The 12,297-nt window shown below is 40.2% G+C and overlaps 1 protein-coding gene across 1 annotated transcript in view; it reads right to left on the reverse strand.

Moving 5' to 3' along the window:
- The window catches only part of EGF (epidermal growth factor), a 64,841-nt gene that overhangs the window by 809 nt on the left and 51,735 nt on the right, over positions 1-12,297 (reverse strand). The window contains exon 19 of the mRNA XM_070756670.1: positions 9,256-9,420. Coding sequence (XP_070612771.1) covers positions 9,256-9,420 — 165 coding nt within the window. The remainder of the gene's footprint in view (positions 1-9,255; positions 9,421-12,297) is intronic.

The raw sequence follows: 12,297 nt of genomic DNA on the forward strand, positions 1-12,297 counted from the left end.
CTTAGCTTGCAGCTGTGAGGCAATTCACAGTCCTTCTTCTTTCACAAAGTGAAACATGCTTTGCTCTGGTTTAGTTTCAAAGCGGGGGGAAATCGGCACACAAAAAGTCAAAGTCAGTAAAGCAGTCATGAAACACAACGATCAGATAATCCTCCACAATGGCCAAACCCACAGGCTGCTATTTACAGCAGCCTCACTAATTACCACAGCCCCACCCAACCACAGGTGGCCTCATTTTCTTTGATAATAATCTCTCAGTTGTTGCTGCCTATGCATCGCTCTCAGCATGCGTGGCTGTATCATTAACTCTTTTTCTGAATCCAAGGAGGAGCTAGATAATTGCTCTCCTTCTGAGCTGTCTGCCACACTCTCCTCCTCCCTGTCACTCATGTCTTCTTGGTCAGAGGAGCCTTCATCATCAGATTCCACCGGGGGGGGCAAAACAGGCCTGCAGCATGTGGATGTCTCCCCCACATCCACAGTCCTTGGGGTAGGAGCTGGGCCAGGGCTAACCACAAAAGTTATAAAATATAGTTCAAACATCTATTGATTAAGGTTGACTCAGCCTTCCATCCTTCCGAGGTGGGTAAAATGAGGACCCAGATTCTGGGGGCAATAGGCTGGCTCTGTTAAAAAGTGCTATTGCTAACATGTTGTAAGCCGCCCTGAGTCTAAGGAGAAGGGCGGCATAAAAATCGAATGAATGAATGAATGAATGAATCTATTTGTTTTGTTAGCTGAGTTGCCATATATACCCCTACTCTGAAGTGTAACACTAATCTTTAACATTTGAGGGTGAAACTATTATTGACATATTCCTCAAATTATAAGGTGGACTGACCTGCTAGATGGCAATTATAGGAATTGTAAATCAGTAACATACATACCTGCTGAAGGAGGAGGAGGCTATACTACTGATCATAGCTACAGTAGGAATAATGAGATTGATACGGAACCAGAGATGTGGAAAGATTGAATTCAGTCTTCCTTCACCTACAATTCTCAGATATACCATATTTTTGGGAGTATAAGACACATGGGAGTTTAAGATGTATCTTAGTATGTGTTCTGTCTGGGTGCCCCCAGACTTCAACACCAACTGGAAAAAGCAGCCAGAACGCTGGTAAAATCAAAAGCACGTTATAGTTTGAAAAATAAACACAAAGAAAAACCTGTTCTTCCCAACAGGCAGGCTATGAGACTTCACAGCAGAGTCCTGACGGCCAGACAATACAGCAGACTTCTTGCTGGCACACCCACCAGTGTAGAGAATAAGACCCACACCTTTCCCCCCCAAGGTTTCAGTATTCAAAGTCACAAACCAGAATTCCAAGACGCCAAAGATCACAGCCAGGTCCCAGGACTCCCAAAGATAATACTCCACAAGCCAGGAAGGGTGGGTCTGCCTTTTCAGCCTTTCCAGAGAGCACCACACCCAAACCCAGCTGTTGCCTCTTTAGTGCTGAAAGTACCTGGCTAATTGTCCCCTTCGTTGTGTTGCTCTTCTCTGCCGGAGATCGATTATTGCTTGTGCATTTTCATCTAAGGAATCCAGGCTGCTTGCTGGGGAGAGCTCCCTCTCGGGGGACTCTGGCTGTCCTCCCTCTCCCTCAGCCTGAGATTCCTCCTCCCCGTCTGCCTGAACCTCCTGTTCCTCATCCTCCCCCTCTGAGCAGGAAGCCGGCAGAGGATCAGCCGTTCCCTGAGGGGCCTCAGACGGAATCACAACAGTATGGCGGGAGGAAAAAATGGGGAAAGAGTCTGCTTACCAGGTATTCATCTGGTGAGCTTCAGCATATTATTTTACCCGCTAGTTAGGGCTTTAAAAAATCTTATTTAGAGAAAGAAACAAGGAAAGAGTTTACAAGCCAGTAAGAGCTGGGAAAATCATTAACATCTGGTTAGGGCTGGAAATAAACATTTGGAGCAAATTAGAGCATTGGGACAAAAACCCTGCAAAGACTTAGGGCTTGGAAAACATTATTTGCAGAGAGTGAAATGAAAGAACCTGCAAGGTAAGAGCTGGGAAGATCGTTAGCACCTATTTAGGGCTGGGGGGACTTCAAAAAAGCTATATTCAGACTATAAGACACACCTGGATTCTCAGCCTCTTTTTGGGAGGGAAAAGGTGTGTCTTATACTCCGAAAATATGGTATTTAACAACCATTTTGCTTACAAAGATGTGAAAATTGAAACTTGTTTATTTCACAATGGGTAGAAAACAGATGAATTATCAATGGCTTTTATCCAACAGAAATTGTTTACATTTCAATTAATCTATCTGAAATTGTTCATCCAGGTGTGCTTTGCCACATCCTTGGAATGTATGTGGTTCCTGATTGTTGCACTTAAATTTAACTAATGGGTCAGAAGCTGAAAAATATTAAATGATTGACTTATTATGTGCTATGTTATTTTCAACTCCTAACCACCCACATATTTTTCCAGTCTATCCCTAACCATTTTTTCCCCAAGTTTAAAAGCATGGCACTATTCACATTAATTGTATTTTAATTTAAACTCAGATTGGAAACTCAAAATTACTTTTGCTATGTTCATTCCCACTTTATACTTGTAATGGATATGCATACCTATGATGCAAAACCAGTAGTGGGTTCTAAAACCCTTTACAGGCTGGTTCGTGTGCGCGCGATTCAGAAGCGCCTTGGTCGGGTGGGTGGAACCTTCTGCCACGGGATGCTACCGGATCTAAGAACTGGACCAAACCAGGAGCACCCACCACTGCACACCATTCAAAGGTGCAACCCTTAGCATAAAAATTTGCACATTGCTTCGCCAACAATTGAGTCTCAATTTATTTGGATGCTTGATAGTTTTCTCTGCAATGAGAATCATTTTTTAATAGGAAAGTGAACACAAGAACAAGGGGACACAATCTGAAGTTAGTTGGGGGAAGCAACATGAGAAAATATTATTTTACTGAAAGAGTAGTAGATCCTTGGAACAAACTTCCAGCAGACGTGGTTGGTAAATCCACAGTCACTGAATTTAAACATGCCTGGGATAAACATATATCCATCCTAAGATAAAATACAGGAAATAGTATAAGGGCAGACTAGATAGATCATGAGGTCTTTTTCTGCCATCAGTCTTCTATGTTTCTATGTTTCTATTTTATTAACTTTACCTAAGTCACTTTCCCAAAGTTTCAACTTCTCAGGATAATCAGTATTGACCTCCACAATAAAATGAACAGACTTCAAACCAGATATGTTTTAACTTTTATTAGATCCTCAAGTACAATCTCCAGATAGATCTAAAGACAAGAATTCTATTGAGCAAAGTTTATTTACACTCCAAAACTAAACCAAACACATAATCTTTCACATTCAAGTCCACTCTTCCCTCTACTAAGCTTTCATCATTTCAGCTTAATTTAAATTTGAAGAATCCCTTTTGTTGTTGTTATTGCTAATATATTACCAAATAGATATGAGAAGTATTGTATACGAGTGTTCTGGTTAGCTCTGGACCAGCTCCTGCCCCAAGGAATGTGCAGGTGGATGTGGGGGAGACATCCAAATGCCGCAGGCCTGTTTTGCTCCCGATGGAATCTGCCGATGAAGCCTCCTCTGACCAAGGCAGCATGAGTGACAGGGAAGAGGGGAGTTTGGCAGACAGCCCAGGAGGAGATCAATCATCTGTATCATCTTTGGATTCTGAACAAGAATTAATGACACATCCACGCATGCGTAGAGTGATGCATAGGAGACAACAAGTAAAGGATTATTACAAGAGAAAATGAGGCCACCTGTGGTTGGGTGGAGCTACAGTAATTAGGGCTGCTGCTATAAATAGCAGCATGTGAGTTTGGCCGTTGTGGAAGAGTATCTGATCACAGTTCGTCAGGAATCCTGGGTTGTTGGTTTCTGGACTTTACTTGTTTATTTTTCACGCCTTTGAAAACAAAGCAGAGCAACGTGTGTGTGTGTGTGTGTGTGTGTGTGTCACTTCATTGGAAGAAGAAGGGGTGTGAAGTTTCTTCACAGCTGCTAGCTAAGTATTTATTGACTGCTTAAGGGAAATTGTACAGACTACCCAGTTGTTTTGGGACGAGTGCTCTTTGAAATACAAAAAGAGTGCTTAGTTTATTTTGAATTTTGGGATAAAGAACATTGTTTTGAATTTTCAAACGTGTGTGTGTCTGAAATTTGTACCCTTGAATTTTCGGGAGGCTCCTACCAGAGAGCCCGGCAGAACAATGAGTAGCTCATTTTACATAGTGTCATAAAGTTGCTTAAATAATGTGTTTAGGATACTAACCTGCATTGTATTAATTGTGTTACTTTTTACATATAACTACTAATTACACTCAAGAAAAATCTCATTTTTCAAAGGTTAACATTTTTCTAGTAGTAAACTCCCTGTCCACATGGGAGTCCCATAGTCATATCATACCTACTCTACATAATTAGATAATATAGAATCTAAGACACCATCCATATATAATTAGACTTTAGGTTTTGTTGAACTACCCTTACAATACAATCTCCCCAAGGCATAGAATAGGCATACAATACTTCAAGACTGTGAATAACATTATACATGCTACAGTATGGCTCTTTGACCAGTACCCTGAAGGAAAAACATCATATTCTTTATTTGTTTATCTGTAGATTCCATTAGTAAGACTTCTTGGTAAATGACTATAGCAGCAACATGAAGATATTGTTTGTATTTTATAAGCCTTATCCCTGAAAGGCCATGTTATTTTTATTTTTCCGAGTGTATTTTGTTAGATCTGCAAGCTTCTTAAACAGCAACATGAGTCCATGTTTTATGGATGAAGCAAAGGCCTCTTACTGACCTGCTTCCAAACCATAATCAATACGTCTTAAAATACAGCAGAGTATGAGTAAAAATGAAATAGCAATCCCAATTCAAATATTGCCTTCTGGACTCCAGTTAAAGGGGGATTTAGATCAGTGATTCCATTTTGATCTAGTTAGCCTACTCATAGTGGTAATATAAACCCAGCCGAGCATGTAATTGAAAACTTGTTTTCAAGATAAACAGTTACATTGTCCGAAACCATTTGGTAAAAAAAGAAATGAATGAGGGAAATAACAAAAAACAGCAGTAACAACAACAAAAGTAATAAAATAATGATAGAAACATAGAAGTCAGACGGCAGAAAAAGACCTCATGGTCCATCTAGTCTGCCCTTATACTATTTTCTGTATTTTATTTTAGGATGGATATATGTTTATCCCAGGCATGTTTAAATTCAGTTACCACGTTTGTTGGAAGTTCAGTTACCACATCTGCTGGAAGTTTGTTCCAAGGATCTACTACTCTTTCAGTGAAATAATATTTTCTCACGGTGCTTTTGATCTTTCCCCCAACTAACTTCAGATTGTGTCCCCTTGTTCTTGTGTTCACTTTCCTATTAAAAACACTTCCCTCCTGGACCTTATTTAACCCTTTAACATATTTAAATGTTTCGAATCATGTCCCCCCTTTTCCTTCTGTCCTCCAGACTATACAGATGGAGTTCATGAAGTCTTTCCTGATATGTTTTATGCTTAAGACCTCCCACCATTCTTGTGGCCCGTCTTTGGACCCGTTCAATTTTGTCAATATCTTTTTGTAGGTGATATAGAATAGCAATATGATAGAATAGCAATTGCACTTAATCTTATATACAGCTTTTATATTATTATTATTATTATTATCATCACCATCATCATCATTATTAATAGTATTCTAAGTATCTCAGAACTGATAAGGGACTTGTACAAATTACCAGTTTGTTTGGAGATGAGTGCTCTTTGCTATAAAAAAAAGAGTGCTTAGTTTATTTGAATTTTCGGTATAAAGAACATTGTTTTGAATTTTCAAACGTGTGTGTGTGTCTGAAATTTGTATCTGTGAATTTTCGGGAGGATTCTACCAGAGAGCTCGACAGAACAATTTTCATAACTATTTTCATGCTTTTTTCCCTGCAATTTTATTTATTTATTTTATTTATTTATTTTGTCAAACAATTATAGGGTGGTAATTTGTACAAATAAAACATTAGGTAAGTAATGATAAAAAGCAACAAACGAAGACAATTTTTAAAAATCTTTTGATTAACATTCACATATCTTTCATATTTCCTTCTCCTCCCCCCCTTCATTTTTTTCCAAAATCTGACTTTGATATTATCAGTTAATTATCCATTTCAATTAATTATCTCTGGTATTTTTAATTAACTCAATCTTTCATCATGAAATAATCAAACCAGCCATGTTTGTGTGGCAATGAGCATTCTGTAGTGCAATGTTTCCCAACCTTGGCAACTTGAAGATATTTGGACTTCAACCCCCAGAATTCCACAGCCAGCGAATGCTGGCTGGGGAATTCTGGGAGTTGAAGTCCAAATATCTTCAAGTTGCCAAGGTTGGGAAACACTGCTGTAGTGGTTAAAGTACTGGACAAAGAGCAGAGAGATCCAGCATCTAGTAATCCTTGAGCGCATAATACAGCTGGATTATATTGGGCACTCAAACCCTCTCAACTATAATCAGTGTTACGCTCTGTAACAAGCCAGCTGATAAATAAATCCCTTGTCACACCATGTACTGATTGTAAGAACGGTAAGAATTAAGTAAGCCCAGTGCAAAGATAAGTAAATCTTGCAACATGTGGGACAAACACTAAAAAATGAATTGTAAAACAAAATCTTCCATATTTTACCAAACAGATGGGTCTATAGAGATTCACTTTCAGCACTAACTGTGGATTTGATCAAATAAGATTTTTACATAATGTTTTTGGATAATAGAGGGCATAAACAAATTACCAGCTTTACCTTCTACCACCTGTAGCAAGACCTACAAATGGTACCTATAAACCACAATCAATGCTCAATTTACCCTGAGCATGCTTATTTCTATTCTGTTCTGCCGGCGTGTTTCAACCTCCCATAATTACAGGGTAATTAGTCCAGGAAGACACACACCACACGATAAAAGGAAAACCCAAAAGTTTTTATAAACAGAAAAACAGAAACAGCTCCCTTTTTAAATGTCAAAGGGATTTTCTAGTACACACAAGGCACAGGTTAAATGCAATCCAATTGCTCACCCATTAACTGGGAAATTGAGTCCAATTCTAAAGTCCAGAGAGTTCACACACAATCTTGAACAGCACAAAAAACACAATCTTGACGAAACAATGAATCAGATTAACTGCCATGAGGCTAAAACACCAGGTTGCACTTTTATCTGTAGCACTAATTACAGCAGCCCCACCCAACCACAGGTGGCCTCATTTTCTCTTGTAATAATCCTTCAGTTGTTGTCTCCTATGCATCACTACGCATGCGTGGATGTGTCATTAATTCTTGTTCAGAATCCAGGGATGATACAGATGACTGATCTTCTCCTGGGCTGTCTGCCAAACTCCCCTCTTCCCTGTCACTCACGCTTCCTTGGTCAGAGGAGGCTTCGTTGGCAGATTCCATCGGGAGCAAAACAGGCCTGCGGCATGTGGATGTTTCCCCCACATCCACCTGCACATTCCTTGGGGCAGGAGCTGGTCCAGAGCTAACCACAACATATTCTAATACAGAGCAAATAATATATTAAAATCCAGACAACTATTATTTGCTTGCCACCAAATTCAAGGCACATGAAGCTGTCTAACACCCATGATTAGGGAAAAAATCCACACGTTCTCAAAGGAAAAAAATTGAACATCCCTACCCCCAAGTATTTTATTCCATTCAGCAAAGAATTTGGTAGATACCAGTTTGACTGAAATTAAATTTTCCCAGCAAACAAAGATGAGCTGTGCAAGTCCAAGAAGACAGAGATACTAAATACAGAGGTAGCTAGGGATTGTACAGCTGAATAAGCAGGGCACGTAATGCAGGGGATTAAAATTTGGCCTTGTTAATTAACAATTAAGAGCCCTGAGCCAAAGCCTTTGATGCTATAACTTCTGAGAAATTAGGTCTGCAGACCTCATAGCTTATTTTTTCAGCAGGTGGGAACAAGGGCACAGGGATACTCTACATTTAATGTATTTTTACTTCATATAAATTGACTTAAGAAAAAAGATGCCATTGGCTTCTTCAAAATGAGCTCTGCCCATCTTTTTTTTTAAAAAAAAAATGCTTGTTTTCTCGACTGAAGTACAGTGGTACCTCATCTTACGAACGCCTCTTCTAACAAACTTTTCGAGATACAAACCGGGTGTTTAAGATTTTTTTGCCTCTTCTTCCAAACTAGTTTCACCTTATGAACCCAAGCCGCTGCTGCTGGGATGAAGGGGTTTCTTTTTTCCCCCCTTTTTTGAAGAAAGAAAAGGGAGGGGCTGCTTGGAGTAGGAAACATTTTGCAGAGAACAACGTGCTTGCAAAGGAACTGAAACGGTGTCTTTTGAAGAAAGAAAAGGGAGGAGGGAGGGGCAGCTTGGGGGAGGAAAATTTTTGCAGAGAACAACGTGCTTGCAAAGGAACTGAAAGGGTGTCTTTTGAAGAAAGAAAAGGGAGGGGCGCCCCCCTTGCCTTTCTTCCTTCCCACTCACCCTTTAGCCTAGCCTTGCTTCTTCCACACGCCCCCTTTAGCTGCTCCTCCCTGCCCTCTGTTCGCCTCCCTTATAAAGTTTGGGATTTTCCTGAAGGATTTGCACGCATTATTTGCTTTTACATTGATTCCTATGGGAAACATTGTTTCGTCTTATGCACTTTTCACCTTACGAACCTCCTCCTGGAACCCATTAAGTTCGTATGATGAGGTACCACTGTATTTTTTCCTTGTATTTCCCTCATCTTGTTGATTAAATGCTGGAAGAAACCCAGGGACAATGACCACCAAGATCCGCTAAGATAGATTGTCCCTAATCTCCTCTCCGGTCATGGTCTCCTTCCCCCATCCGGGTATGGAAATGGCCCAGGGACGGCACGACTGACAGAATTTTGGCAAAAATTGCCGGGGTTTTGCTTCTATGCATGCGCGGAAGCAAAAATACCAGTGAAAATAGCTGAAATCGCACGAGATTTGGCTTGCAAAGAAGCCAAATCTCGTGTGGGCCACACCTGCACATGTGTCAGGACTGAATGCACCGTGCCAGCTGCCAAGGACCATTTAGGTAGCAAGGTAAGTGGCAGACCACCACAGCCCATTTCCCACCATTATTACCAACTGAACAGTTTACGTTCAGTTTATGATGTATGAAAGGATTTATGAGGATCACAAGCAACATAGCTATAGATTATCAGGAAACAGGAAAATAAAGTCTACCTGTAGAAGTAGAAGGCAGCCACTCCAAGGAGCAGGACCAAGAACAGCACAGCCAAGAATGCAACAGTTGCGATGTTTTGTTTCTTAAGATGTTGCTCATGTTGCTCTTCCCACCACTCCAAGTCACTAAACTGACAGCGCTCTCCCAGGTAGCCTTTTGCACAGCTGTTGATGAGCAAACCAACAAAGAAGGCAATGCCAATTATCAGGAGTGGCTGATTTCACTCAATGATATTTATTTATTCTATTTATTTATTTAGTCCAATACATAATACACATTGAAGAGAATAGATATGTAGTAATATAAATAAATAAAAGAATAGAAGAAAAGTATAAAAGTATAGATGAATAAATTTGAAAGGAAGAAAAGATAAAGGAGATAAAGGAGAGACAATTGGACAGGGGATGGAAGGCACACCGGTGCACTTATGCACGCCCCTTACTTACCTCTAAGGAACCTGGAGAGGTCAATCGTGGATAGTCTAAGGGAAATATTTTGGGGGTTAGGGGTTGACACTACTGAGTCAGGTAATGAGTTCCACGCTTCGACAACTCGGTTGCTGAAGTCATATTTTTTACAGTCAAGTTTGGAGTGGTTAATATTAAGTTTGAATCTGTTGCGTGCTCTTGTGTTGTTGCGGTTGAAGCTGAAGTAGTCATTGACAGGTAGAACGTTGCAGCATATGATCTTGTGTGCAATACTTAGATCGTGTTTTAGGTGTCGTAGTTCTAAGCTTTCAAGACCTAGGATTGATAGTCTACAGTGGTACCTCCACTTAAGAATGCCTCTACTTACGAACTTTTCTAGATAAGAACTGGGTGTTCAAGATTTTTTTGCCTTTTCTCAAGAACCATTTTCCACTTACGAACTAGATCCTCCGAAACTGTTACCAGAAAAGGCAGGGAGAAGCCTCTGTGGGGCCTCTCTAGGAATCTCCTGGCAGGAAACAGGGCCTCCACCCTCCCTGTGGTTTCCCCAATCGCACACATTATTTGCTTTTACATTGATTCCTATGGGAAAAATTGCTTCTTCTTACAAACGTTTCTACTTAAGAACCTGGTCACGGAATGAATTAAGTTCGTAAGTAGAGGTACCACTGTACAGTCTTTGTGGCAAATTGTGATTTGTAGTCACCATATAAGAAAAAGCAGCAGTGAAAATATACAGAAAGGAAAACCAACTTGTTTAGAAGACTATAGGAACTTGCTCTGAAGGCTAAACAAAGCTTGATGGAAATACATAGCATTGCAAAAATAGAAAGAATAGAAATTTCTTGGAGAATTAAATTATAATTGTTTTAAGAAAGTATCCAGCTACTGTGGCTGCTAGTTCTGAAGGCCAGTTACTATCATCAAAATCCTAAGCAACAATACTTCCAAATGCCATCTGCTTGGAGAATAACGATGGAGGATGCTATCACCATTTCCATCTTTATAGCTCTTTATTAGAGTTTGTTGCAAAATCAAAACCAGAAGCATACACAGGTGACTGATTCAGCTGGATTCAATAACTTCTTTATAAGCATAATATAATATATATATACAGTATTTACAAAACCATTAGAAGATTATTCCTTCAAGTAAACACAAACAAGAATTAGTTTCATTTCAGTAGAGCAGACAAGCACAAAGAGTGCAGAGCGGGCAGAGAGTGGAGCCATGCCCAGTTTTAAGCTTAAATTCAGTTTCTATTCTCTGCACAGACTCAAAAGTGGCTAGCTCCCATTGGCTGACTTAGTTGCCATTCATTGCCATACCTATTCATTGGCTGACTTTGTTACCATTGACTCTCCCAGTTCATGAATATCTTAACACTTTTCTCTATGCACCTGACCGACCATTACACAGTATAGAATGATGGATTAAGTGAGTCACTAGCATGATCTTGAAGACATTTTCTGTTACGTTCTGTAGCTCAGTGATTTTCAACCTTTTTTGAGCCGCGGCACATTTTTTACCTTTACGAAACCCTGGGGCACATTGATCGGGGGGAGGGTGGGGGCTAAAAAAAGTTTGGACAAAAAATATCTCTCTCTCTCTTCCTCCCTTTTGCTCTATTTCTCTCTCCCTTGCTCTTTCTCTCCGTTCCTTCTTTCTCTCTCCATCCCTCTTTCTTTCTCTTCCGTCCTTCCTCTCTTTTTTGCTCTCTTTTTCTCCCTCTCCCTCCCTCCCTCCCTCCCTCTATGTCTTTCTCTCTCTCTCCTCCCCTCCCTCTCTCTTTATTGCTTTCTTTCTCTCTCCTTATCTCTCTCTTGCTTTCTTTCTCTTGTTCTCTTTCTCTCTCTCTTGCTTTCTCTCTCTCTCTTGTTCTCTTTCTCTCTCTCTCTCTTTCTCTCTCTTGCTTTCTTTCTCTCTCTCTCTCTCTCTTGCTTTCTTTTTCTTTTGCTTTCGTTCTCTCTCTGAGCTTCGCGGCACACCTGACCATGTCAAACGGCACACTAGTGTGCCACGGCACACTGGTTGAAAAACACTGCTGTAGCTGACTGATATAGCATAATGTTAGGATAGGATTAATATCTGTACTTCTAGCATAAATGCCTTACACACTCTGATTCCATTTTAGCCAGGACAAGACTATATGTAAAAGTCACATAAGATAAGTCTGTACTTCTGGTGAAACTAAAGAAATGACTGGCCATAAAATGGTTCAAGCAACTCTCCTCGGATAACAAGAATGTGTCAACAGGAAAAGAACTGTGTGATCAAAAGATGCAATTTACATTGCCTGGGGTAAACAGGACGAAGGCTGTGATAAAAGACCTTGCTTTGTGGTAAACAGGAGATAGCTGTGTTAAACAACAAAAGGTCCCAGGAAATTGGCCATGAGAGAAATTGGTTACGTGCCATATGGAGATAGGAAGGACTCAGAAGTTGTGTCATGTTTTAGAGTTACATTATTGGATGTTTGTATATCACTTGACATGTACGTGTAATCATTCCTATTTGCATATTCCCCCAATAAAAGGAAGTGCACAGCTCAATACTGTGTCACATCACCCAGAGAGAAATGTGTCCAAGTCTTCCTTCTAGGATTGGCGTTCG

Source organism: Erythrolamprus reginae, chromosome 7, assembly GCF_031021105.1.
Source record: "Erythrolamprus reginae isolate rEryReg1 chromosome 7, rEryReg1.hap1, whole genome shotgun sequence".
In the NCBI taxonomy this organism is placed as follows: Eukaryota; Metazoa; Chordata; class Lepidosauria; order Squamata; family Dipsadidae; genus Erythrolamprus; species Erythrolamprus reginae.